General features: G+C 39.9%; 1 protein-coding gene across 5 annotated transcripts; it reads left to right on the forward strand.

The window, feature by feature from the left end:
* Positions 1-27,372, forward strand: PEX2 (peroxisomal biogenesis factor 2). Of its 5 annotated transcripts, none has more exons than XM_050327902.1 (3): positions 1-131; positions 13,500-13,658; positions 21,341-27,372. In XM_050327902.1, the coding sequence occupies exon 3, from the start codon at positions 21,361-21,363 to the stop codon at positions 22,273-22,275; it is 915 nt and encodes a 304-aa protein (XP_050183859.1). In that variant the 5' UTR covers positions 1-131; positions 13,500-13,658; positions 21,341-21,360; the 3' UTR covers positions 22,276-27,372. The 5 variants fall into 5 exon arrangements, with proteins under 5 accessions (XP_050183859.1, XP_050183869.1, XP_050183889.1 ...); XM_050327932.1 differs by lacking the exon at positions 1-131 and adding an exon at positions 182-464 and having other exon boundaries at positions 21,345-27,372; XM_050327893.1 differs by lacking the exon at positions 1-131 and adding an exon at positions 183-464.
* The last annotated feature ends 219 nt before the right edge of the window (positions 27,373-27,591 follow it).

Below are 27,591 nucleotides of genomic sequence, written 5' to 3' on the forward strand. Positions count from 1 at the left end.
CACAGCACCGCACCAGCACCGCACCGCACCGCCCCGGCCGAGGGGACGCCGTCCGGGCGGCCTCGTCCGAGCGGAACTTTGCCGGGAGGCCAGAGGCAGAGCCTGGCGGGCTGAGCCCGGCGGCGGTGCAGGTCAGTCGGGGCACGGGGCGGGACGAGCCGGAGGCGCTGCGGTGGGCGGGGGCCACGGCCTTTGGCGGATCCAGGTCAGGTAACCTCCCACGGCCCGGCGGCCGGGGCAGTCCCGCAGGGTCAGCCCCTCTGGGTCAGTCCCTGGCTCTGCTCCAGGGCCTGCGTGTGAGAACTCGTGTTCAGCCTCCCGCCCTCCCCGTGCGCCTCCGTGCCAGGAGTCCCGCGGGCGCGCAGGCTCCCGGTGCAGCAGAGGGATGGCGAGGCTTCCGGCTAGGCCTGGGCGTGCGGGAAGAGAGGACGGAGCCTGGGGACAAGCTCCGTAGAGAGGAGAAGGTATAATATCCTGTCAGAGGAGTATTTTTGTCTGAGTTGTTACTCTGATATCAGTTGAGAGAGTGAAGCATTTTAAATCTCCAAGGCTCTATGCTGTGACTGCGTGCTACAGGTGACAAGGTTTCCTGTAGGAAACCTGCTCGGGGTGAGGGTGGCATCTTTCCACTTTCTGTTTATCCAATTTTGTATAGCTTTTAAGTATCCAGGACCATTGGCTTTCCGCAAAATGGAGGTGGATTTTTTCCGAATGGCCCACGTGTTTTGACAGAGGGGTGAATTCTGCTTATGACGTTGTCCATACTGGAAACTACTTTCTGTGTGACCTTTCAACTATCAGAGGTTGGGAGGTGTTCACTAAGGTCAAAGATGAAGTACGGCCAGTTTGCAGTGAAATCTGACTCCAAAATGTTTTACCATTTGATTTTCCTGGAAGTTAGAGAATTCTTGTCAAACCTATTTTGAGGTGTTATTAACATAGAGTTCAACAACAGTTGCAATATAAGACCAGGAGTTGAGAGCTATTTCTCTAGAAGACTATTATAATACTGTTTTTATTCTTTATGAAGGTACATTTCAGCAGTGCTTTCTTGTATGGATTCTTTTTCATCTTTCTGCTTTGGTTTCTATTCATCAGCAGCTTGTTTTTCAGTTCCTGGATGTCCACCATCACCAGTTTATCTAATGAAATGATTAGTAGGAGAGCAACTGAAAGTTCCATTGCTGGTACCTTAATTAGAGTAGCAACTAAGTTGTTAAGGGGATTAAAAATTCACGTCTAATTTTTATTTTTTATGTTTGTTTATGCTTCATGAAGTCATCAATATCAGTTAACTTGCTGTGGAATTAAATTCACATCTATAAGATATATAAATTAACTCATTAAAAGGGGTTTTTTAAAAATTTTTAATTTTTGGTAGAAATTGAATAGACCAGTAGGGCACATAATCAAGAGTACTGGAGATGTTTGACACTTATATTTTAGTTCTTTTGGAATTTACTACAGAAATAGATGATCGTATCAGTATTGGAACACCTACTTTGGTTGCTAGTGCTCCAGCATTGGTTGCTAGTAGGAACACTTTTCTGGAGTTAAAAAGTTGTATTTTCCACAAACCCTTTCCTTGGAAAGAATAGTTAAACACTTGTGTCTGTAGTGATGTAAAAGGAAAGCTGATGGTGTGCTTGAGAGATTACACCATGAGTAAACTAGTTCAGTTTTCTGTAGTAAAAAAAGAAAATCTCCGATATTTTGCTATCCTATACATTGCAATAATGTTTTTTAAATAATTTGTCTTCCTCTGGGTAAATCAGGTGGTATTTTTATTGCTAACAATTGTCAGAAGTTTGTGTCTACTTGTGCAAACATACTTCAGAAAGCACCATTATTTTTGGTTTTTAAAAATCTTAAAATTTTAATAACTTATGTGTTTCATGTCCCTGTACTCAACACTGGTGAGGCCGCACCTCAAGTACTTCATTTGGTTGTGGGCCCCTCACTGCAAAAATTGAGGGTGCTAGAGTGTGTCCAGCAGAGAGCAACAAGTCTTATGAAAGGTCTAGAAACGTGTCTTATGAGGAACAGCCGAGGGAGCTGGGTTTGTTTAGTCTTGAGAAAAGGAGGTTCAGGGGGGACCTCATCGCTCTTCACAACTGCCTGAAATGAGCCTGTAGTGAAGTGGAGGACTGTCTTAACCAATCCAAGAGGAAACGGTCTCAAGCTGAGACAGGGGAGATTCAGATTAGATGTTAGAAAAAAATTTTTGCACTCTTTAGGTGGTCAGGCATTGGAATAGGGCTGCCCAGGAAGGTGGTGGTCACCATCCCTGAAAGGGTTTAAGAGGCATCTGAGTCTGGTGCTGGGTGATGTGCTTTAGGGGTAGTGGCAGTGCTGGGTTAATGGTTGGACTTAATGATCTTAAAGGTCTCTTCCAGTCTTTATGGTTCTATGATTTTAATTACCCTGATGCTTATAAGTGTTCTCTGTATCTTTAAGTTACAGAGAATCTATCTCTAAGATAGAGTCTGTGGATTGTAAAGTGGAATACATTTCAAGCTCTTCACTGTGAAGGTTTTGCGAGGATGTTATATTAATTACGTCTTCTTTCTTGCCTACCATTCTGGATTGCATTGAGGGAGGCTGAAATAGGTGGATGTTGAGGACTTTTTAGAAGTGAGAGTTTGTGTGTGCATGAATGTTTTTAAAACCCCAGTGTTACGCATATATATTTGCAGTTTTTAAAGTAAGAAAGTAAGTAAGTAAGAATTGAGTATGTTTATTATTGAGTACAGAGCATTGTGAAATTGCTTTAATTTGGGACCACAGCAACTTAAATAACCCTTTGGTTATCCTTTTGCCTCTATTTCTAAGTCCTTTTAACTTCTAGACCTGCCTTAGTTAAAACTTGTGGGTTTTTATTTGTTGAGATCATCTTTTTCAACAAATGAAGAAAATCTGTTCCCATTAATGTTGGTATATTTAAGTAAATAAACTCTGCATGAGTGTAAAAATATCTTTTACCTTTGTTAGAAATGCTAAAAACTGTAAAGTAATAGTAGCAAACATATATATCTGAATTGGCTCATGCTTAAGTGAACTACCCTTAGAACTCTGAGTATAGCACTACAAATATAAAATTTCATCTTCTGAGTTTATTTTTTAAAAAAATTATATTCTTAGGCAATGGGCTTTCAGATGCGTTATGAATCTCCTTGCATATTAAAAGGCTGTCAAGTAGCTGGAATGGTATGCCTCAGTTCGTGTTGGAAGATTGTTAAGGATTAGGCTTGATATATGGAATGTCTGTTTTCTGCAGGAGTATGTTTAGATTTGGGTGGGAATTTTTTTATTTATTTGACAACTCAGGGTGTTTATCTCCTTTTAGATTCTTCTATTATTCCCCCACCCCAAGACTGTAGGTATAATTTCATTAGAGAATGTAGTGACTCAGAGAAAGGTTTTGATACTTAGGGTGGTCCAGGACACATAGGAAGTAAATGTGTCTGTAATGGATGAAATTAAATTCAACCAAAACTTGCAAGCAGGTATTAATAGTATATAAAGACTTGATTGAACCCTTCATAGAATAAAGTAGGAAAAGGAATTTATGTACTGGGATAGTTTTTGACACTGTTACTAATCCAAGGACCTTTATTTGGGCTTTGACATCAAATGCTGTGATGTAAGTCAGGAAAGAGATTTATCTTCTCCTCTGGTTTACAGTCTTTTATAGCCTTCTAAAGTGAAAGTCCTGAAAATCAGCAAAGACTGCTACCCAGAGAGTATTTAGGAAGGAAACAGGTTTATATATGGCTATATATTATCAATATCAAAAATGTGATCATGGCTAGGCTTCGCGAACGAAGATTTGAAAGGGCTCTACCCACGCTTGCTACAAGCGCGCTGATGGCTAAAAAGGCCAATGCGAGATAGACAAGTCCGGTTGCAGAAGGCACAGCAGAAAGACTCCCCAGGTGATACAGACGAGACGCGATTCTTTCTGCGTTGTCTTTTCTCCTCGAGAGTGATCCTGCGTGTGTTCTCAAAAGCAGCAGCAGCGTTATAGATGGTGTGTCTCCAGGCCTCCCGATTGGAGGCCAGGGTAGACCAATGGTGATGATCAATATGGCCAAGGATGAGGGATTGTTTCAGGGAGTCCTTGAACCTCCTCTTCGGGGCTCCTCTCTTGCGGTAGCCAGTGGCAAGTTCCCCATAGAGTACGATCTTAGGGAGGCGGTAGTCCTGCATCCTGGAGACGTGCCCTGCCCAGCGCAGCTGTGTTCTCAGCAGCATGGCCTCAATGCTCGTGACTGCTGCCTGTTCAAGGACAGACGTGTTGGTCACATAGTCAGTCCAGTGGATGTTTAGAATTGTGCGGAGGCAGCGCTGATGGAAGCGTTCTAAGAGACGCAAGTGGTGCCGGTAAATGACCCATGATTCGGACCCATACAAAAGAGTAGACAGTACAACAGCTCTGTAAACACTGATCTTGGTACTTTTCTTCAGGTGTTTGTTTTGCCACACTCTTTTATGGAGTTTACCGAAAGCTCTGTATGCCTTTGCTAACCTGTTGTCTATTTCTGCATCAATCTTACCGTCTGAGGAGATGATGCTACCCAGGTAGCTAAACTGCTGGACTGATTTGAGTTCTGTTTCACCAATGGTGATATGGGGATGATGGGAGACTTCCTGAGGTGCAGGCTGGTATAAAACTTCTGTCTTCTTCAAGCTGACTTCCAGTCCAAACAGCTCAGCAGCCTCTGCAAAGCAGGATGTTAGACGCTGCAGAGCTACTTCTGTGTGAGCAACAAGGGCGGCATCATCAGCGTAAAGCAGCTCACGGATAAGACAATTTAAGGTCTTAGTGTGGGCCTTCAGTCGCCTTAGGTTGAACAGGCTCCCGTCCGTACGATATCGAATGTAGACACCGTTTTCATCATCGAGGTCTGCCGTGGCCCTTTGGAGCATCATGCTGAAGAAGACTGTGAATAAAGTTGGTGCAAGGACGCAGCCTTGCTTCACACCATTGGCTATTGGAAACGGCTCAGAAAGTGCGTCACCATGTCTCACTTGGCCGCGCTGGTCCTCATGAAGCAAGATGATCATTTTGAGGAACTTGGGAGGACATCCTAAACGTTCCAAAATCTGCCACAGACCTTTTCTGCTCACAGTGTCGAAAGCCTTGGTGAGATCAACAAAGGTAACATAGAGTCCTTTGTTCTGTTCCCTGCACTTCTCTTGCAGTTGTCTGAGAACAAATACCATGTCTGTGGTACCTCTGTTGGCTCGGAAACCACACTGGCTTTCAGGTAGAAGATCTTCTGCTATGGTGGGTATTAATCTGTTCAACAGAATTCTTGCAAGGATTTTACCAGCAATGGAGAGCAGAGTAATACCTCGGTAATTTGAGCAGTCTGATTTATCTCCTTTCCTCTTGTACAAGGTGACGATGACAGCGTCACGAAGGTCTGAAGGTAGTTCACCTCGTTCCCAGCAGCGCACCACAAATTCATGAAACTTAGCACAGAGTGCTTGGCCACCGTACTTCCAGATTTCAGGTGGGATTCCGTCAACCCCAGCTGCCTTGCCAATTTTCACCTGCTGTATTGCTTTAAGAGTTTCTCCCATGGTGGGGGCGGTATCCAGTTCAGTTTTCACGGGTTGTTGTGAGATGAACTGCAATGCTGAGTCTTGAACTACACGGTTAGTACTGAAGAGGGTCTGAAAGTGTTCAGACCATCGATTCAAGATGGAAACTTTATCTGTGAGAAGCATTTGGCCATCTGCACTGAGTAATGGGCTTTGAACCTGGCGTGTAGGACCGTAGGCTGTTTTCAGAGCCTCATAGAATCCCCTGTAGTCACCTGTATCTGCGCATAATTGGATTTTTTCCGCTAGATTGGTCCACCACTTGTTCTGGATGTCACGAAGTTTCTGTTGCAGCTTGCTGCATGCGAGTCGAAAGGCTGCTTTTCTTATATGACAAGATGGCTGAGCAAGGTGGGCTTGGTGAGCAGTTCTCTTCTTCCTCAACAATTCCTGGATCTCAAGATTGTTTTCATCAAACCAGTCCTTGTTTTTCTTGAAGGAGAACCCTAAGGATTCTTCAGAGGACTGCAGAATGCTACTTTTAATAAGTTGCCAAAGTGCTTCGGGAGAGGAGTCTGTGGAATGAACTTTGAGCCTCGATTGAAGATTTGCTTGGAATCTGTCCCTCACTGTAGCTGATTGAAGACTGTTAACTTGAAGTCTCCTTCTAGGAATGCTGCCCTTTTTAGGTTTGAATTTAAGGTGGAGGTTAAGTTTACAGCGCACGAGACGATGATCCGTTTGACATTCTGCACTAGGCATCACGCGGGTGTGACGAACATCGCGGATATCTCTCTGTCTGACCAGGATATAATCAATGAGGTGCCAGTGCTTGGACCTGGGATGCATCCAGGTTGTCTTCAGACTATCTTTCTGCTGAAAGATAGTGTTGGTGATGGTAAGCTGCTGCTCAGCACAAAACTCTAGCAGAAGGCGACCATTATCATTGCAGTTCCCAACACCATGCTTGCCTAGTACTCCTTTCCAGGCTTCAGAGTTCTTTCCTACTCTGGCGTTGAAATCACCAAGGATAATGATCTTATCATCTGCAGGAACCTTTTGGATAAGGTGGCGTAGGTCGTTGTAGAATTTATCTTTTTCAGCAGGGTCAGCTTGGAGGGTTGGGGCATATATACTAAAGAGAACAGCATGTTGCTTGTTGTGTAGTGGGAGGCGTAGGGAGATGATACGATCAGAATGACCAGTTGGCAGATTTTCGAGTTTAGAGGCAATAGAGTTTTTAATCATGAAGCCAACTCCTGAGAGATGCCTTTCAGAACTGGGTTTACCTGACCAGTAGAGTGTATAACCGGCACCATGTTCTCTAAGGCTGCCTTCCTCATGAAGACGAACTTCACTGAGAGCAGCGATGTCGATGTTGAGTCGTGACAGTTCATGGGCAATTAGAGCGGAGCGACGCTCAGGACGGCCACTGTTTGCAGTATCGAGCATGGTTCTGATGTTCCAGCATGCGAGTGATAATTTGAGTACACCTTTGGAGGCAGGTGTGTGCCTTTTGCTCTTAATCTTTATTTGACCGCATCAGAAGGTGCCTGTTGGCCGCGGCTAGCCAACCAGGTGAAGGATGGAGATGAGCTTTGGTTAGGCCACCTTTTCTAGGCCCCTCTCCGTGTGGAGCAAGCAGTGCTCTCCTTGGAAAAGGCTGCTTGGTCATTCAGGATGCTGCCGAGTGAGTCTGTCATCTCCAGGGTCAGACTCAGGCGACCAATGTCCTGAACCGCCTGCATGCAGGGTTAGGACTGCAGCTTCCAGTGCACCTTATCACCTGCCGTTTCGTCCCTCACCTGTCGCTGCAGGACTTTACAAGTGTGGGTATAACCCTAGAGCCTGCGCAGTGGATTTTTTAGGTGAGGCTCAGCTTGCGCAGAACTGATCCCACCCTTTACTCCTGAGGTTCATCTGCCAGGGCCTAGCAAGCTTGGACGGTGACAGTGAGGTCCTCAGGGCGTAGGTTTGATTAGAGTATCCTTCTCTTGGATGGATGGCCTTACAGGGCTAAACGAGCTCCATCTGCCCGGGTTTGAAATTAGAGTTGTCCTTCTCCTAGGATGACTGCCGGAAGGCTAGTGAGCTCATCCTGCCCACGGACACATCTGACCTTTCAGTTTTGACCTGTCTGGCATGGGAGACCCTACCGGAGGCATATGCCACCGCCAGCACAGCTCGCAACCTCATAAGGGCATACTGAAATAGTTTGGTCAAGCCCTGCTCTCCCAACTTTTCCTACATAGCTTCCTACAGTTTAACCCAGGAACACTTCCTTGCCCTGAGCACCCCTCGAGACACTAGGAGAAGAAGAAGGGAAGAGGGGAAAAAAAAAAAAAAAAAACCACAACAACAAAAACCCACAAACAAACAAAAACCCACAAACAAACAAAAAACCCAAACAAACAAAAACCACAAAAACCAAAACAAACAAAAACCCCCACAAAAAAAAAACCACCCAAAACAAACAAACAAAAACCCCACAACAAACCCAAAACAACCACACAAATAAAACAAAACCAAACAAAGAACAAAAACAAAACCAACAACAAGCACCAGCACAAAAACCCACAGAACAACAACAACAATAATAAAAGCACACCACATTCCTGGGCAGAAGCCACTAGAAGCCACTAGCAAGCCGAACCCATCATATCCCAACTCCCACTGCGACAACACTCGGCGATTCCGGCATACCCCCAGGCAATGGCAGGCACACGTGTAAGAAGTGCCCGCATACACCCTAGGTTAGGGCACCCTCCACATCCCCTGTCCAGCCAAAACCCCCAGCCTCCAGAATAAACCCACTACCCACCCCAAACCTCAGCCCCCAGCGTGCCACTGCAAGCTCCCCTTTCCACTGCCCGTCCGCGGCCCCCAAATGAGGCCGCCCCGCCGGCCCCCCCACGTTGGCCCGGGGAAGCTCCAGGTCCGTCCACCCTCCCCCCTGCTCCTGCCCAGCCTGACCCGGCACGGCTCGACCAGGGGATTTCCCCCCCGCGCTGAACGGGACCATCTACCCGCCCCCCCTCGACGGTCTGGGGAACCCCCGGGACCGTCCGGCCCCCTCCCTGCACCCGCCCGGTCCGACCCGGCGCGGCCCGGTCCCGCGGCCCGGCCCCGCATGGCCGCCGGCCATCTGCCAACCGCTCCGCCGTTCCGACGTCGAAGCACAGCTCCCGACGGCTTCTCCAGGAGGTCGACTGCACAGATCGGTGCTGCAGCCTTTCCCACGCATGCAGGGCCATGACGAGCCGCGAGAGCAGGAGCGGGTCCCTCACCACCCACCACCCAGTTGCAGGAGCACGCCGAACGCGTGGCAGCCTGCCCGCCCGCCATCTTGGCCCCTATCAAAAATGTATTGTAAAATAAATGACTCTTCAATACATAAATAGTCAAGGTATAGGGAGTGATGTCTGAATCCAGTGATAACATATATCTGGATATAGTAATGAAGCACATGGTCTTTAGGTGGGAAAAAAACCATTTAATTACATGTTCAAAATAGGAGAGAGTGGAAGTGTCTTTTTTAAACATATGAAAGTAGTTTCAAAGCCATGAGGTTCAGAGGAAGTAGAGGGAAAGAAAGATGAAATGACTGACCTGGTAGACAAGGGGAGTGCAGTAGATACTTGTTTCAATAAGGCTTTCAGCAGTGTCTCCTCTGACATCCTCATAGAGAAGCTGCTGAAGTGTGAGCTGGGTGAGCAAACAGTGAAGGTCAACATAAAACTTGCAGAAGAGATGGACCAAGGAGGGTGGTGATCCACGATGTGATCTAGTTTAGCTGGAGGCTAGTAGCTAGTGTTGTACCTCTGGGTTCTGAGTTCAATCCTGTTCAACGTTGTCATTAATTATCTGGATGATGGAGTAAAGTATATCCTCAGCAAGTTTGCTGATGACACAAAAGTGTGAGGAATGGATGATATGCCAGAGGATTGTACTGCCATCCAGAGGGACTTAAAAAGGCTGAAGAAATGGGCTGACAGGAATCTCATAAAGTTCAGGAAGGGAAAGTATGAAGTTCTGGACCTGGGGAAGGTTGGCTCTATGCCCTGGTGTCTACTGGGTGGCAACCATCTAGAAAGTAGCTTTGAAGAAAAGTCCCTGGGGGTCTCCTGCTGGACATCAAGTTCAGAATGAGCCGGCTGTGTGCCCTTGCGGCATAAAAGGTTGATAGTATCCTGGGCTGCATAAGAAGGAATGTTACCAGCAGATCAAGGGAGGTGGTTGAGAATCCTGTTACTCTTCTCAGAGGTGGTGAAGCCACATACAGAGTATTTTATTCACTTCTGTGCTTCATGGTATAGATGAGGCTTGGAGAGTCCAAAAAAGGACCACAAGGTTAATTAAGGAACTGGGTCAGGAGTCCTGTGAGGAAAGGCTGAGAGTGCTGGGACTGTTCAGCCTGGAGAAGCAAAAGCTTGACAGAATCTTCTTCATCTATATAAGTACCTCAAAAGAGGGTGCAAAGAGGACAGATCCAGGCTCTTTTCAGTGGTGTGCAGTGATGTGACCAGAGACAGTGGGCACTTGCCAAAATCCAGGAAGCTCTGCCTGATTGTAAGGAAACAGTTTTTTACTGTGAGGGTTGCCAAGCACAAATTGTTCAGGGAGGTTGTAGAATCCCCCTCCTTGAAGATACTCAAAAGCTGTCTGGACAAGGTCCTGTGCAAGTTGCTCCAGACAGCCCTGCACTGATCCCTTCCTACTTGCCGTTGTTGTCACATATATGAAAAAATTTAAAAGGAGGGGGCAACAGTCAACTCCAATGTCACCTCTTTTAATTTTTATTTTTATTTTTTCTTCTTAACTTGCAATAAATACACAAGCAGTATTAGGGCAACCCACCAGCAACAGACATGGTTTAGGAAAATTTTAGAGGAAAACTGCTCTGTACTGCTTTAGAATGACTGCAAATAAAAGACCCCTTTGCCAGCAAGCTGTTGAGAGTGGCATGTTTTTCTTTAAATCACAATAAATATTTTAAAGTCTATATTGATCCTTCACATCATAAATACACTTAACTCTCTACAAATATATTAGCCTGATACATTTGTTTAGTATATACAGACCTGAACTTGTAAGATACAAAATGTGAAGAGGATATATTTGCACTTGTATGCAATGTGTGCAGTTAAAAGGTGATAATTTTATCAATTAAAATCAGTCTTTCATTGGAATACCCAAATGTAAATTTCTCCCTAGGAAGTTCTGGTTTCCAAATGTTAACGTTCCAGGAAAAACATCTGAATTCATGCAGGTTTTCAGAGCATGCAGAGAGTGAATTTAAATTTTCAACCTAATGATAGTAAGTTGTTTATGACTTAAAATGGAAATAGACTTCAGTGACTGTATTGCTACTGCAGTTAATGATGATAGACCCTACACCTTATTACATCTCTGGGACTGAAGCAGAAGATTACTTCGACATCATCTTTTCAAGCAGGCCGCTTATACTGTTTTGGGGTTTTTATTGGGGTTTTTGGTTTGGTTTTTTGATGGATGGAGAGGGGGTAAAGATAGGGTTGTGTTTTTTCCTTTTGACACATAAAACAATATATACTTTTTCACACAGACCAGTGAAGGGAGGAAGAGAAAGGGTGTGACTTTTGTTTTAACCAACTAGCCTGCTCTCAGCACCAGCTACTCCGCGGTACTCCCTGTGAAGTTAAAGACAACAAATTAAAAAAGAATTAAAAAGGACCAGTGTGTTGTGCTAATAAGTTGCAGTCTCATTAGTCAGACTGTGCTGTATGTGGACAGAGAAGGTAGCAGGCTCTCTGTCCTGTAGCTTCCTGGGTGAGCTGAATGGTTCCTGCAGCCATGCAGCTGACCTACATCTGCAAGCACTGTCAGTTCACATGTAAGCTTTACAAAAATCTTCAGGAGAAGGAAAACAGAAAGGATGCTGTCTGTTTGTAGTATGCTTCTCTTAGAGATGGTTAGTGGTTTTTTTTTGGTTTGGAGGTGGAATACACGAAATTCATAAGTCTGTTTTGAAAAGGAAACTAAATTCAGATTTTTCAGACTAAGAAAAGGTACAAATGAGAAGAGATAAAAATTTTTTTATCTCCTAAGAGATGAAAAAGAGGACAAATACACAATTTGGGAAGAGAGGGAAATTACAACTGGTACAACTCTTGATTTAAGGTTGATTCTGACTGGATCTGGGCATTTCCTACTTTTTCTACCCAGAGTGACCTGTGGAGATTTTTGACCTTTAGGAAGAAGTTGAATTGAACACTGGTAATATTCATTGTGTTTGTGTCAGTAGCTGCCTGGGAACAATGTCTCTAAAATTTCTGTCTCTACCAGTCCTTATCTCCCCTGTCTCAGTGTTCACAGAATCACAGAATATTCTGAGTTAGTTGGAAGGGACCCACAAGGATCATAAAGTCCAACTTCTAAGTCAGTGGCCTGTGCGGGGACCAAGCCTGTGACCTTGGTGTTATTAGTACCATGCTCTAACAAACTGAACTAATCTGTTGTCACTGGGGTTAGAAAATGAAAGGAGTTAATCAAAATTTAAATTCTAACAGAACTTGGAAAAGTACATTACAATAATAGTATTCAAAAATAGTATTAATATTATAGGCATTTGAGCTGACAGAAGATACCACAGGAGGGTTCTGGCAAGGAAAAAAACTTTCCCTGGAAAGGAAATTAATATAAGGCCATGACACTGTGGGGCATAACTAAATATGAAGGGAAATTCATGTTGGAATTGCAGAGAGGTTTTAGAAACTGTAACAGTGCACAGCTCAGGCTGCCTAGTAAGAAAATTATTACCCCTCTTTTAAACTGTTACTTGTAATACATGTGTGCAACCATGCCAGTGGATTCTAAAATGCTAATAAAGTTATAGGATCGAGGAGGGTGTGGTGAAAGCCTATCAGTCTTCCATTGTGTGCTTAAAGTTACTGTAATTACCAAGTAATAAAACTCTCAAGATTTGGGGACACTGAGCACATCTAATTTTCGTAGCATCTCTGTTAGTCACTGTGTATGCCAAACATTTCAAAATACATTCGTATGAAAAGGTAAGAGTGGGGAGTGTTATTTATTTAAACAGAGTAGTCTCTCATCTGCAAGTCTGCATAAATCCTACAGTGGACTTGTACAAATAATTCTTTTTCATTTTTGAAAGACAGCAAAAAGTTTCATTATTTGTATTTACAGTGTTGTGGTGTTGTGCTTGCACATTCAGCATGTTGGGCTTGAAGACCACAGTTCTAGTCAAACGAAAACTTTAGTTTTTATCTTGCTGGTGGACGTAAGAGAGATCTTGATTATAATTAGATACAATTATTCATAAGTTATACTGTATAGTATAAAGCCAAAATTAAAAACTTACAGTGAACAAGCTTGTCTTTTTATTGATGCAGGGCTTTATTAGCTCTATGATATCATATACAGTCTGTAACAACATTGTTTTTACATGCAGTTCTTCTTTTGGTACAGATGGGGACAGGGGTTAATTATGACTTAGCTATGCATTTAGGACAGATTTTACTGTTCTCATCTAATACATATTTCTAATAAGAGGTTAAAGGGCCTTATGTTCCTTCAGTGGAGTGCTTGGATCAGCACTGTTACACTTGCATATCACTGAATATTCATGACTGCAGTTGGTATGCATATGTATGTAAAAAGAAAGAAAGTTGGAATAAAATCTGGGCAGTGACTGTTTCACAAATGATAAGCATAAGATGTTTAATGCAAAATTTCAGGATTCTGTCATCTGTGGTATATTATATTAGAAGATATAGAGCAGGCATTCCTTCTGGAATCCCTTCTACATATCTACTCAATCTTTATCCTGGCATCTCCATACCTGTCTGGTGATCCATTCATAAGGATCAGACAGGTAGGAGCAGAACAGAGACACAGCTGTGAAATGGAAATTTAAGTTAGATTCTCTTTTTTTGTTTGTTTTTTAGGTAGTTTTGAATAGAAGAACAGATGAGGGGCATGGGAAAGATGCATAAAATTGGAATTGATGCTGTGCTTGATAAATAAGACGATGTGAGATACAGTGCCCTTACAATAGTGAAAAGCAGATGTTACATGTGTCTTGAGGTGTAAGACCAACTTTTCAGGTAAGTAGCAGTAACCAGCAAAGGAGGAGTTATGATAATAACTGCCCACAGTGTGCTGTCATCTGTGCATTCACGTTCTGTCTTTGGACCATTTGGAAACGGAGCTGCATAACTCTGCCACCAGGTGATGTTTCACCTGCTTTACATGAAGGGTGGCACATTTACTAAGCTTTATGTCCTTTTCAGTTTTATAAATGCAATGCAATATTATTTTGTTACCCATCCTTTTAGCAGAACCTTTAATGTTATTGCAACTAAAATGTCTTCAAATGCAATGATCTCCCCTGCTGGATGATCACATCAGCAGTTGAGACATACATTTGTAGCACAAGGCATTCTGATTTTTCCCATTCTCTTAAATCTCCTGCTTTAGTCAGAATTGTTGCCCCTTCCTTACAAGGGGCTCTTCCTTCCCATTCAACCATCACAGTTGTCACTGTGCAACTACTTCAAATCTCTCTTCAACATTTTGATTCGTCAATAGTAAAGGTAAGGCACTTGTACAGATAATTCCCATTACCTAGTTCCAAAATAAAAACAGACAGTGTTTTGTATTGGGCATATGTTTTGTTCAGCATCTTGGTGATCAAGGGATTTTTTTAACCATGGTTTTTGGAAAACCTCAGGTTACAATGTAGCTAGTTTTTTAAGCTTTTGGGTTTTTATCACTGATCAGTTAAAAGAAACAACAGGATTTAATTTAGAGTAGCGGAGAATGGGAATTTATAAGTGGAACTGACACGTCCCTTTACAGATGAATTTGTAATTTGTTGTACTAAGAGAAGGGTTACAAAAGAGAGGAAATAAGATGGGGGAAGAAGAGAAGTAGGTTATGGGATTAAGAAGAATAGTGATTGAACATTAATTTGGTACATGCTTGTCTTCCTGTTTATTCCAATAAATGAAGATTAGGACCATATCCAAAAAGTGGTAGGATGATGCTGTCTCTGGCTTCTTTGCTATGAGGAATGCAAATGTACTTAGAGCTTTTGTAGCCTTGAATTCAACATCACAAATTTTAAAAGGTACTATTTTAAATATTGGTTATGTGGTAATTAGTCTATCAAATCTTGTTGTTTGCATATAATAATCTTTTACGAGTGTCGACTGATGACAAATTTTTCTGAAATCCATAGGAACTCTTAGCATTCAGTGTCTTTAATGGTGGCCAGTAATAGCCTAGGTTGCTGACATTTACTGAAGGAATGTATTACACTGACATGGGATTTTCATTTTCCATCAAACGCTGACAGAAACAACTGATATACAGCTTTAACAGTGCAGTGCTTTCCTACTGCTTTTCATACTGTTGTATCAGTTCTGGCTCTTCTGAGTTGGTTATGATCTTGTAACTTGAAACCCTAATGTTTTGACTTGGGAGAGTAATTTATGGAAGGTAAATCAATGAGCTATCATTGTTTTTTTGCTGTCTCCAGGCATTCAGCAGTGGCTAATCTCTTATATCTCATTTTATGGAATCTAAGTTTGCTGAGTTAAAGTTGGAAAAGCAGTAGGTGATTTGAATGCATCTTTGTCTTGTACTTGGTCTTTGGACATTAAATGTAACTGTAGCATTTAGGATTCTCGGATTTGTTAGTAGTTGCTCACTCAGCCTCCATAATGAAAATCATAATTTTATCTGTGGGATTGATTTGTTACACAGTCATTCAGTGTTTTCCTTGACTTTGTCTATTTTGAGAAATAGTCCTTTCTTCCAGGAATGTAAGAAATAAATAATAGTTTCTGTGATTGCAATATGCTACTGGGTTTTCAATTAGTGTTAGTAGTTATTCCAAATGATTAAAGAATCAATTTATGTTCTTTAGAAAATGATAGGTATTTGGCTGAAGTATATAGAAATCCAGACAGTAATACAAAATCAATCTTTTGTAAGGTTATTTGAGGTAATGATATAGCGATAAGTTAATTTTACAGTGATTAAGAGACAACACAGTTGGGGCTCCCAATTAGACTTTGATCTGAGAATATTTCTCTCTACACTTGATGAGCAAGAACAAGATGAGAATTAGTGGTAAGACATGAGGCTTTGAGCAGCTGGGGTCCATGTTCTGTGTTATAAGAGTTGGTGTTAAGGAAGATTTTAAAGTTAACTGAATACATACAGTTTGATTTCTCATCTTTTAAATTTATTGATTTTAAATTGACTTCTAAAATATCCTCTGCCAATGGGAGTACCTGAAAAGAACAGTTAAATGGTATACATTTTCACCAAAAAAAACCCCCAAAAAACAAAAAAGAAACCAAACCCACAAACCAATTAAAAAACACCCCACCTCACATTAAAAACAGTCTCAGCATTCTTGTGGTGGGTGGAACTTTATTAACATAAAAGGAGGAATAGTAGACCAAGGACATGGCTTGCTCTTTTGCTCTCTCACACACCCAGTATGGCAACACAGAATGCATAATGCCAAGTGCATTGTAGCTCCAGAAGAAAAAAATGAACTGTGTATTAGTGTTATCTCCAGAGAGGATATGATTCCTGGCATGCCCACTCCACATACTCCTTTGCCGTGCCTGAGCCATAGATCTCAATGCTGGGACTGGGCAGAATCGAGTCTGTTGAAAATGCTAAGAAATTGTTAGCTGTAATGTATGTCCTGTTATTTCTTTGTGTTGAGATGCTTTGTATAATAAACTAAAATAGTAATAATGAATGTTAAAGATACTTTATATGTCAGGAATTTTTCCATGGCCTGGAAATCAAAAGATTTGTCCAAGAAAAAATATAACATGATTAATGATGAATATAAACGAATAGCCTAGGAATGTAAGAATAAAATTGATGACTCTAAATAACAAAATAAGTTTCAATTTACAAAGCACAAGAAAAGAATCAGTGAAAGGGTCCAAACTCTGAGTAAGAGGAGGCACAAAGGGATAGGTCCATTACCTAGATGTTATTAAATAAGAAAGGAGAACAAGTAACAGACTTTCAAAGACTGATTCTTTACTTCATACATTGTAAAAGAGATATATTGTGACCTGCTCCTTTCATAAAATTAATCTTATACAGGAAATAAGAGTGGAACCAAAGCACAGAAAAGAATAGCCTAAGGAATCTTAATATAGATGTGCTCAAGTGGCAAATCCTAATAAAATTCATCCTAGAATGATTGAGGAATTAGGCACCACTGATTTTATTTATTTATTTAATATCCCAGAGGGTGAAAATAGCCAGCAAAATGGGTTTGTACATGCCTGGTTTTGTGCCTGTTTATTCTTCTGTTAAGAGAATTATTGAAGCTGTCAGTTTTGATTCCAGATAAAGGTTTAGGAGTAAATAGTTTAGCAATTAATTTGTATCTAATAATGGGTAGAAGAGAGATTGTAAAACAGCCAGTATGGTTTGATGAGACCTGATTGTAAGAAACCTCAGCCTGTTTCTCCTTTTAAAAAGGATCACAAGTTTAGTAAGAGGAAAACTTTAAGTGAACTACAGCTTGATTTTAATAGTGTCTTTTTCCCTACACAGACAAACTAGGGAAATGTAATATCAATTGCTGTCTCCATTAGATGCTGATATTATCAGTATCACGTTGAAAAGTTGCCTCAACTAAGTAATTATCTATAGTGCCCTGTCAAGATGAAAAGGCATTAATGAGTTGGATGATGGAAGAGAACACATACTTAGAAATGTTACTTAGGATAGTAGCCAGCGAGAGGGTTAAAATTTGTTTATTTTTTTACTTTGTTTTCAACATAAGATATGAATCCAGAAAACTCTTGATGAGTTTGAAGAAAATATCTACAATCAACAAGATGAAAAGCAGTGGAGGCAAGTATGAAGCACTGCATTTAACATGACAAACACAAATACATGAATCTAAAATAGGAAATAATTATTCAGAGAGAAAAGTGACAGAAAAAGATAAGAAGATATACTAGACCTCAGGGTAAATTCTGATATGCTGCTGGAAAAGAGTAAAGTTGTTTATTTGTGGAGTTTGTTTGGATTTTTTGTTTGGTTTGATTTTTGTGGAGGATCATACCAGGCATATTGTAGAAAAGAGGACATTGTGTAGTTTGGCAGGTCTTCTTTGCATAGTTGGCCCCCTCACATGCCTTTCTGCTTTTTGCTCTTGAGAAGGTGCAACTAAATGGAAATTCTTTTCCTTTGTTGTTACTGTTTTCTGCTGTGGAATGAAAAGCATCCTTCTTTTAATAAAGATTCTTTAGATTGAACATGAGAAAAAGATTCTTTGTAATTATTAGAGTGATAAAACACTGGAACTAATTACTTAGAAAAACTGTGGAATTAACTTTCTTGATAGTTAAACACCTGTCAGTATATTCCTGAGCCTGTGTTTGTGCTGAGTTAGGATTTGGTAGTCTCTTGTGGTCTATTCCATCCCTGCATAAGTACAATGCTCCAAATACGTGTTTTGACTGCACAAAAGAAATCATCTAAAAGAGTTGGAACAGTAAGGAACAAAGTTTTTTTGTCATTTAGTAAATATATTTCTATTTGGTTTTCCAAAAAGTGTTTTGAAAAATCATACGTAAAGTTGTTTTGAGGCTTTTGCATATAGGTTCATTTTTCCTTTAATGATTGTGCTACAAAAGCAGGAAATGCAATTGCAGTAGTTCTGAGATAGTAGAAACCTCTTGATTACTTATCCACAATGGAACAGTCCTGTGCAAAAAATGGCACCCAAGAGGTTACTTGGATTTGTATGTTTCTGCAGGCAAAGTTTACAATCCTGTAAATTTAAATGTAGAATTTTTGTAGGCAGAATGCATTGACAGATGTCCCTGGTGGTAATACATCTCATACTGATAGTTCCAGAAGAGGTCAATAATAATGTTTATATTGATAGCAGCAATGCAGGAGATGTTACTTGGTATTATAGCTAAAATCCATGTTATCACCTTAATTATAATTACATTAATATTGACAGGCTGTTGACAATACTCCCATTGCTATTGATAGATTTCTGTCAATAACATGTTTCCAAATAAAATATATTCATTCATAATTTGTACAATGCTCAATAACAGCACTAATATATACCAGAAGAAATTCCTCTTTCCCTAGTGATATACAATCATTAATTTTATTGTTTTGCAATGTACTGTATAACTGTTTATTTGTTTATTTAAAAAAATCCCAAACAGACAAAATATAGGTTCTTTAAGAAAGAAACATAATAGTTTTTTGTTTTGTTTTGAGTTTTTTTGGGGAGGCAATTCAAATTTTTTTCTATGCAATATCTGTGACAGTATAAAATCAACAGAGAACCTTTCAAGTAGTAGTCTTTACTATTCTGTCTTAAAGTCTATTTATATAACAAGTTAATCACCCGTATAGTTTATCACACATAGAGTTTATCGTATATTTGAGTGTTAATACTTGTCTCTTTCATTACTGGATCTATAATTCTGAGTTCTTAGGTTTTAAACTACTTAGAGAGTTAAGGAGTTGTCAAATCCTTACTGTTTTATGTCCAGTTGGAATTTCTCATGTAGTGACTTATCACACACTTGCCTCTCTTTTTTTTCACTGCATCTCCCAGAAAAGTGAGATGCAGTGAAAGAATCTTCACTGCAACCCCTAGGTAGTGAAAATTACTCATAGATAATTTCTTAGCTACCTTATCTTAAAGTTGAACAATCTGAGTCCCTTCAAACTCTTCTCATATATCAGGTGTTGGGGCTCCCTGATGGTATTAGTGAGTGAACCCTTCAGTTTGTTGACATGTCTTTTGTACTATTGATAGAAATGAGGCAAAACTGGAGGTATTATCCCAGGTGTAGACTCAACAATGCCCAGTGGAGGATAATAAGCACATCCTCCAGTCTGCTGGCTACACCCATGCTAATGCACTGCAAGGATGCACTGTGACTTGTGTTCAGCTTTCTGCCTACTAGAATCCCTACGTCCTTTTTTCAAAGTGGGTATGCAGTCATAGAGGCTCCCAGCCTATAAAGATAAGATCCATTGACTTTCTCGTGTATTTTATGATCCATCATAATCCTATGTATTTGACACATTTTCCTTGGATTTCAGAAAGTTCCTGATGACCTATTCCTCACTTGCTCAGGTTTCTTTAGATAATATGGCTATAATGGTGGTGGGGAAATCTTTACAGATTTAGTCTACCTTACTTAAAAGAAGTCTACAACAGAAATTTCTCATAGCACCTGGGAGAATGGGACACAGCTGGAAAAGATGGTTGAACTGATGTTGGAAAATTGTCTTAGTAGATGGATCAAGGAAGTTGTTTGATAAGATGTTCCTTTCGAGTAACTTTAGGATTTTTAAAGGAGATTTTTCTGTATTGGGAATTGTATAGAACACTGAAATGAGTTGAACAGAGTGAAATGAGTAGAAGAGAAAATGAAGAGGACATTAGACTTTTAGGGTTTATGAGTGAATAATGCTAAACAAAAGTGACAGGTTCCAGAGCAAATGATTGTAAGAGGCTCTGGTTCCTAAAATGCTAGTAAGGTGAGATGAGGGGTAGGAGGATATACTATGAGGATAGTCATTAGCACTTGAGTTCTTGAAGTGATGCAACAAGATCTAGTAGGGGTTGAATTGACCCTTTGATCATAAAGTAGAGGAGTGCAGTTATTTGGATTGTACTGGAAAAGGTTTCCGTGCTTTGGTTCCTGCTACAGAACAGAGAAGTGTGAGCAAGACAGGCTTGGGTGTACAGCCTTTGCGTGCCAGCTTTTCGGCCTGTGTGGGCTGATGCAATGAACCCCAAAGCTGTTTGTCCGGAGGAAGTGGCCTGTGCTACTTTCAGCCATATTTTGCCTGCTAATGAGGAAGAAGTTCAAAGGGTTTTCTGTAAACTAGGTCTTTGTGTTGCGTGTTTTAGTGAAATGCTTTTCTTGGTTGTAATTTACTCTTTTGTAGAACCTTTTGCTGAAATGTCTTTTTTCTGTCACTAAATTGAAAGAAATTCTCTTAGCGAAAGTGTAGTAGTGTTTTCTCCGGACGCGAACTTGAGGTAATAATGAACCAAAAAGCTTTTAAAAAGTCTTAAATAAATGTAACTGCTCTGAGCAGCTTGTGGCTTAAAATCTGGAGTGTAGTGGGTGTTACCTGTATTTTACTTTTGCAGTTTGGTACATTTATTTTCTTAGTCACAGAATTCCAGCTACAATAACATTTAAAGGAAGCTATTCTAAAAAAGTAAATCTTAAATTTGTTAGTATCTCTAAGATTATACTTTCAGCTGCAGCTACTGAAGTGTTCACGTTGTTATATTTTCTGTCCTCCCCACTATTCTTTTCTAGATTTTCAGTTAGTATGTTCATTTTCCCAATTTTTCTATAGAACACCATAAAATTTTTCAGTTCTTTCTGATTTATTTTAATGTCCAGTTGAATATTACAATTATGCCCTGCAATATTTTTTAAAATGTATACAGTGAAATACTAAATTGGTGGATTTTTCTAAATATTTAGATGTTGAACACTTCTGTGTAACCAAATCCAAATATTGTTTATGAGAAATAGTCAAATATAATTTCTTTTGAGATTAAATTTCTTACTGTTAATGCAAAGCTTCTTGAAAGGATTTGTAACGTTAATAACAAATTCTGAATATACTTGTTTACTGCTGGTATATTACGATTTTGTTATCTTTACTAAAAACAGAAATAGGAAATGCTCCATTACACTAAAATCTATTTGTGTTTTATTCCTAGAAAGTTTTTTCTCTGAAGAAATGGCCTCCAGCACTGGAAATGGAAAGGGCGTGGATCCTGTGCTCAGAATAAGTCAACTTGATGCTCTTGAACTAAACAAAGCCCTGGAACAACTCGTGTGGTCCCAGTTTACCAGCTGTTTTCATGGATTTAAACCAGGGGTGTTGGCTCACTTTGAACCAGAAGTAAAAGCATTTTTATGTCTTATATTATGGAGATTCACCATCTATTCCAAGAATGCAACTGTGGGACAGGCTATTCTGAATATTCAGTACAAGAATAACTTATCTCAGACAGAGAAATACCAGCCTCTGAGCAAACACCAGAAGTTATGGTATCTTATTTTCACTGTTGGTGGAAGATGGTTGGAAGAAAGATGTTATGATTTATTTAGCAATCGTCAACAACAGTCTTTCTCCAAAATTAAGAGCTATATTAGCTTTGGAGCTGGACTTATAAAACTTTGTGGACTTGTAAATTTTCTGGTTTTTCTTCGGAAAGGAACATTTGCAACACTTACAGAACGCATTCTAGGAATTAGGTCAGTTTTTTGCAAGCCTCAAAGTGTTCGTCAGGTAGGATTTGAATACATGAACAGGGAGCTCTTGTGGCATGGCTTTGCTGAATTTCTGATTTATCTTCTGCCACTTATTAATGTACAGAAACTGAAACTTAAGATTTCTTCTTGGTGTTTGCCTATTGCAGGGCTTTCCAATAGTGAAAACACATTAGCAGACCACTGCAGGGAATGTTCTCTGTGTGGGGAATGGCCTACCATGCCTCATACCATAGGCTGTCCACATGTTTTTTGTTACTACTGTATTAAAAGTAACTACTTATTTGATATGTATTTTACATGTCCTAAATGTGGCTCAGAGGTACACACTCTTCAACCACTGAAGTACAAAATTGAAATGACAGAATTGCATGTCTGATATGCAGTTGATTTAGTTTTATACAATATGTGAAATGTATTGAAGAGAATAATGGAAGAATTCAGAGGCTATTGGAAGCGTAAAGATGGTTTTGGAGACTCTGTAGTTTTTCATAACATGTATTTTTACTATTAGGTTTTTTATTAAGTTACAGTGCTGTAATGCCCCAGTCTGCTTGGCAGGTTTAGGGAAAGGTGGTTGGATTTACTCCAGGTGGTGCATGGAAGAAACAACAAAATTCTCAGGAGGTTCAATAACAACCTTTACTTGCCAACTGTAGAACGTTCCGATTGACTAAGACACTTGAGAGACTTAAATTTGGCAATCTTTAACTCATCCAGACACAACAAGGCACTTAGCAAGGCATCTACAGGAACCTTTTGGTCTGGCCTACGATATATTTTGAGTAGAAGAAGGTAGGAGAATAGAGAGGAAGGGTAGATTATCACCACTCTAGGATGCAGTGTGGTCTCAGCAGCTTTTAAATCCAGGGTAGTGGAGCATGCCACATGGCACACTGTCAGGGGGTGGGAGTGGAGGGCTTAGACAAAATTTATTGAAGAAACCCTGCTGTTGAGTCATGAGGTGCGGAAAGTATCCAACCTTAGCTTCAGATTTTGTCAACGGTTTAAACTGAAGGAATTTTAGTGGTGTGATGGAACCACTTTTGTCCCGCAGGTTTAATGACAGCAAACCAAGAATGTTTTTGTGAAATGAATTGTTTATTATTACATGTGATCTGACAGAGATCTTAACCAGAATTATTTACTACACAATATAAATGTTAAAACTACCAGTAGTATAGTATAAAATAGGACAGTGCTCTATATTGAAGCAATTCTTGAAGCAATTATATAAAGGCGGCAAAAAGAAATAATTATTGAGTTGAGATTTGATGTATCTCAGCCATACCAATGCTTGTGGGGAGATCTCTTTCACTTAACTTCGAGGAATATCCTTGGGGGGCATCCCCAGCCAGAGGGAAGAATCTCTGCACATATACCCCAGGAAGAGTTATGTTAGAAGAACCTGAATCTATGAAAGGGGACTGGACTTTTATAGTATAAAGCTAGTCACAAATTTGCAGGCCAGCTACCAGCTTATCTGTCACATCCAAATTCAAAATGCAGGATTTGTGTTTGGAATGTGGTGAACCAGGCTGGCTTTAGCATAATTCAACACCAAAAACATTACCGTGGCACCACTGGTAACTCATCACAGATAGCTTGTATTGTTTGCATTCTCTGATCAGATTCTGGGCTTTATCAGGGTAGGCCGTCCTTCCACATGTGTGTGTTGCTGTCCTTTTATATGTTCTGGTCTGCTGGGACCCTTCCCCATGTGAGTTGATGCTAATTTCAGCACCAAAGTCTCATGGGTGTATTTGCACAGATCCAAAGTATTCCCAGTGGGTCCATGCAGTCGACCGCCCCTGTTACCATGTGGGCGGGTGACTGACTTCCCAAATGCCATGTGTTCTGCACACTGCAGTGTGAGAAGGCTCAAGGGGGCAGGGGGAGCAGTGCACAGCCATTCCTCTGGTCTCTTACAAGTGCCAGCTTGGCTCTGAAGCAAAGAAAATGAGTTCACCAGCTCTTCTACTCTCTCTCAGACTACTTGATCCCACTTTGGTACCCCTGTGTTGTCAAGTAATTTGTTTTTAGATCTGGTCTTATCAGCCTACCACTTCTTCACTGCATGCTCTATACTTCCTCAAGGACAGAGAAGACACCCAGTAAGCTCTTACCCATTTTGTGGTTTTCTCAAGGTTGTTATAAAAGTTTGTGCCATTATTAACTTAGCTAGTAGATGGATTCAGTGGGAAGTCACCCTTTTTGTGCCTAAAGAATAATTTTCAATTTATTTAAAATTTGAATTCCCGGTGTGATGTTTCACTAAAAAAAAGGGGGAAGATGTAAGATGAATTGTCATTTCAGGAGATTTTTTGAGTTTTCATCATGTTCAACTACCATGACAGGATACAACACTAACTCAAAATTGTTTTCTTGTTAATAGACCATAAGTTTTGTGATCCAGCTGGTAGATAACTAGATACCCCATAGTTAACATGTACCTACAGGAGATAGGTGCAAATACACCTTCAAGAGATGACTGAACTGGTTTCCTCAGGCAGCTATGTCTCTGATCTTCAGTGACATATATATGACCTACCACTTCCCTACAAATCTGAGGGATGAAGTCCATCATCCATTGGAATGTAGCAGCTGCCAAAGGTAACTTGCACTCTTCTGAGTCTGAGACACTGGAGAAAACTGTTTACTCACAACCTGCTGTCTGTGGGAATTGACACACTTCTCTTGCTTGGTGTGGTCAAGGTGGATGCCAAATATAACAGTTCACCTCCACACAGAAAAGTTCAAACACAGTTATGTGCATGTTAACACATTAAAATAGGTAGCTTTCCTGCTCTTTGCTTTCACTATTTGATTTCTTAGCTGCCTTTGCAATGGTGTTACTGTTCTTCTACATTTATTCTTCAACCTGGTTTTATAAGATTATTTTTTTGTAGTCCTTTTTTAACAGGAAGTCTTACCCAGAAGAGTCTCATTAACACAAAAATACATTGCATCCTCTTTTGACTCTTATATTTTCAAAAACTTATACAGATGAATTGAGTAAATAGCTTTATGGTGGCTGTGTTCTTGATTGGCTATCATCAATAGTCAGTCCCAAATATACTATGGTAACAGCTAATCCAATATCTTTGATCTACTTTTATGAAATGATTTATTACATTCTTCATTCTACATTCTGATTAAAACAACCCACCAGCCTATTTGTTTGAAGATCTTAAATTCTAGGTTTTGATCTTTAGAGTGACACACTTCGCTTTCATCTGATGCAATTAAATATAGTTTGCGAGTTTGTAACTATCTTTGGGCATCCCAAAACTTCATTAATTCTGCTACTGTTCTATGCATCATCAGACACTTCAGAGCATTTGCTACCACGTACTGTGCCGCAATGTTATTTGCCATCAAATGTGTATTTTAGCAGCCTGCCATATTTCTGTTATTTGCTGCTGCAATTAGAAACAGCAGGTGCAAATCTGTCTTTATGAGAAGAATCAAAACTGTCAAGACAGTAGGGACGTATCCCAGAGTCACTTCCTGATCCTAGAAACGTTTTGTATGAATTGTCCCTCCACATCACTTAATACCTTTTCCCAAAGAAATGTATTAACAGCCCTGACTTTGCAGTGGTCTGAGTGTCTCCAGAAAGCATCATCAGCATTTCTGCTACCTCTGTCTTTAACTATCCTTATTAATTAACATTTTTATGCATCCAAAATCCAGTGTTTGTAGCTTAGAATCATAGTAGACCTTTGTTTGTTGTGGACTCTGTTTACTCTGAAGTTGAAGTCACGGTGTAATATTTTGTCAAAGGAGCACTCTGTTAGGTGTCATGTCCTTCTTAGGTAGGAGTTATCTTCCTTCCTATTTAGAAACGCTTCATTTTTCTGAATATTTAAAAAATGTTATCTTCCTTTTTCATTTCACCTTTCTCTGTCCTGCTGTTTGATTTTCCTAAGCTGTATGAATTTCCTGAGGTTTGTTTTGTCTCTTGCAGCTTCATGCAGGTAAAATGTATAGTTTTTCATCCCTGTTACACTGTCAGTACAAAACCTGTTTCCAACAGTTCAGTACCTCTTTTGTACAGCTGGTTTTTGCCAGCTGTGCTATATTCTATTTGACCTTACTGTTTTTCTTCTGTAAGTGAACTTTTGATACTTAACTTCTGATGACTTACTATACCAAAGCACTGGCCTGCTAACGTAGCACCTCTTCATCACTGTGTTGGATCGGTAGCCCGTAGAATTGATCAAGTTTGTAAAGTCTGTTTCTTGTGTCATCACCAAGCAGTTTGTGTTACCATAAGATCCTAGATCTTAAGGTGGGGGTTTAGTTCTTTTATTTTCCATGGATGTAAGCAGATAGCAGGCATCTCACAGTAGTAGAAGGTTTGGGAAGAGAGCAGTTCTTTCAGTCAGATAAAGAATTACTTAATTTTTTTTTAATCTACTATGTGGTGAAACCTTTGTTCAGTTTAGTCACAGCTGAGATTGACGAGACCAAGGTTCCAATTTACATATTGAAAAGCTACCTGCAGCAGCTTAGGTTTTTAGGACTTCAAAATCAATATTCAGCATCTTCCTTTTAGCACTTTAAAATTAAATATTTACCTTTTTTTTATATTGTAATTCTGTTTTGTTGTATCTTGTGATATATAAGCTGCAGAAAAGGCCTACTTGAAGATATTACAGGGAAAAAAATCAGATAATTTGTAGACTAATCAAAGGATAATTAGTTTTACATACTACTACATCTGGTAATGCTTCCTGCAGTAGAGGGAATAAAATTTATTTTGGAATGTTAATCTCTAAATAAAAGGGTTTTAGTGTTCAGCAACCATGAGAATGTACTTCTGAGTAGTCATCAATGAAAAGGATAAATGCCTAGAATTTAAGGAAGCTAAAGGACCAGAACTTTTATTCAGTCTTGGATAGGAGTTACAGCCTTGTATTACCAGTTTTCTTTGTGCTCTGTTGTTTGCCTTCATTTTAATGGTATCAAAAATAAAAAAATTAAGTGGTTACTGAAACTGATTGATTATATTATAAACATACTTGAAAATTTTTCACATCTTCATTTGAATGAGAATTACCAGTTGCCACAGTGTGATTCAGGAGGCATTCAGCTGAAAGGAGTCAGAGAATGCTAATTCCTTGCTTGCACAAGCCACCGTGACTCCATCGACTCTATATGCTTTAAGAGAGGTTTTATTTAAGTAATGTTATAGAAGACCTAAAAGCAAGATTTTCTGTAAAAATATTCTGTAAAAAAAATGAGAAGGATACTATCTGATTTCTTCATTACCTGGAAATATTTCGTTTTTCCACGAATGATGGGCAAGGATGATCTCAACATTAGTAAGGATGTGAAGAAAAATAATAGATATATATTTCCTAAAAATCTAATGAATGTCTTCATTTGAGACTACTACTACAATTGTTATCTGGGATGTATCATTCGTATGAAATCCGAGTTGACAAATAAATTATACTTTTTGACAGGAGGTTCTGAAGTTTGCCTTTTTCTTTTGAAGGGTAGTTATGCTTACTCAGTGGGTGGTTTCATACTTTGGTATTTATGAGACCAAAATGCAAAGTGAGAAACTAGTTTAGAGTTCACTTTAAAATTTTATTCAGTTTTAGGTTCCAAAGCTTTTTAATATTTCTTTTTGTGAGCAGACTAGTCATAGCAACAAATTACCAACCATTACACTTTAGTGTGT

Source organism: Myiozetetes cayanensis, unplaced genomic scaffold, assembly GCF_022539395.1.
Source record: "Myiozetetes cayanensis isolate MyiCay16 unplaced genomic scaffold, myiCay2020 scf1, whole genome shotgun sequence".
NCBI classification, from domain to species: Eukaryota; Metazoa; Chordata; class Aves; order Passeriformes; family Tyrannidae; genus Myiozetetes; species Myiozetetes cayanensis.

What these genes read in the sequence shown, in the direction of transcription:
- PEX2 (XM_050327902.1), top strand. Translation starts at nt 21,361, where the DNA reads ATGGCCTCCAGCACTGGAAATGGAAAGGGCGTGGATCCTGTGCTCAGA.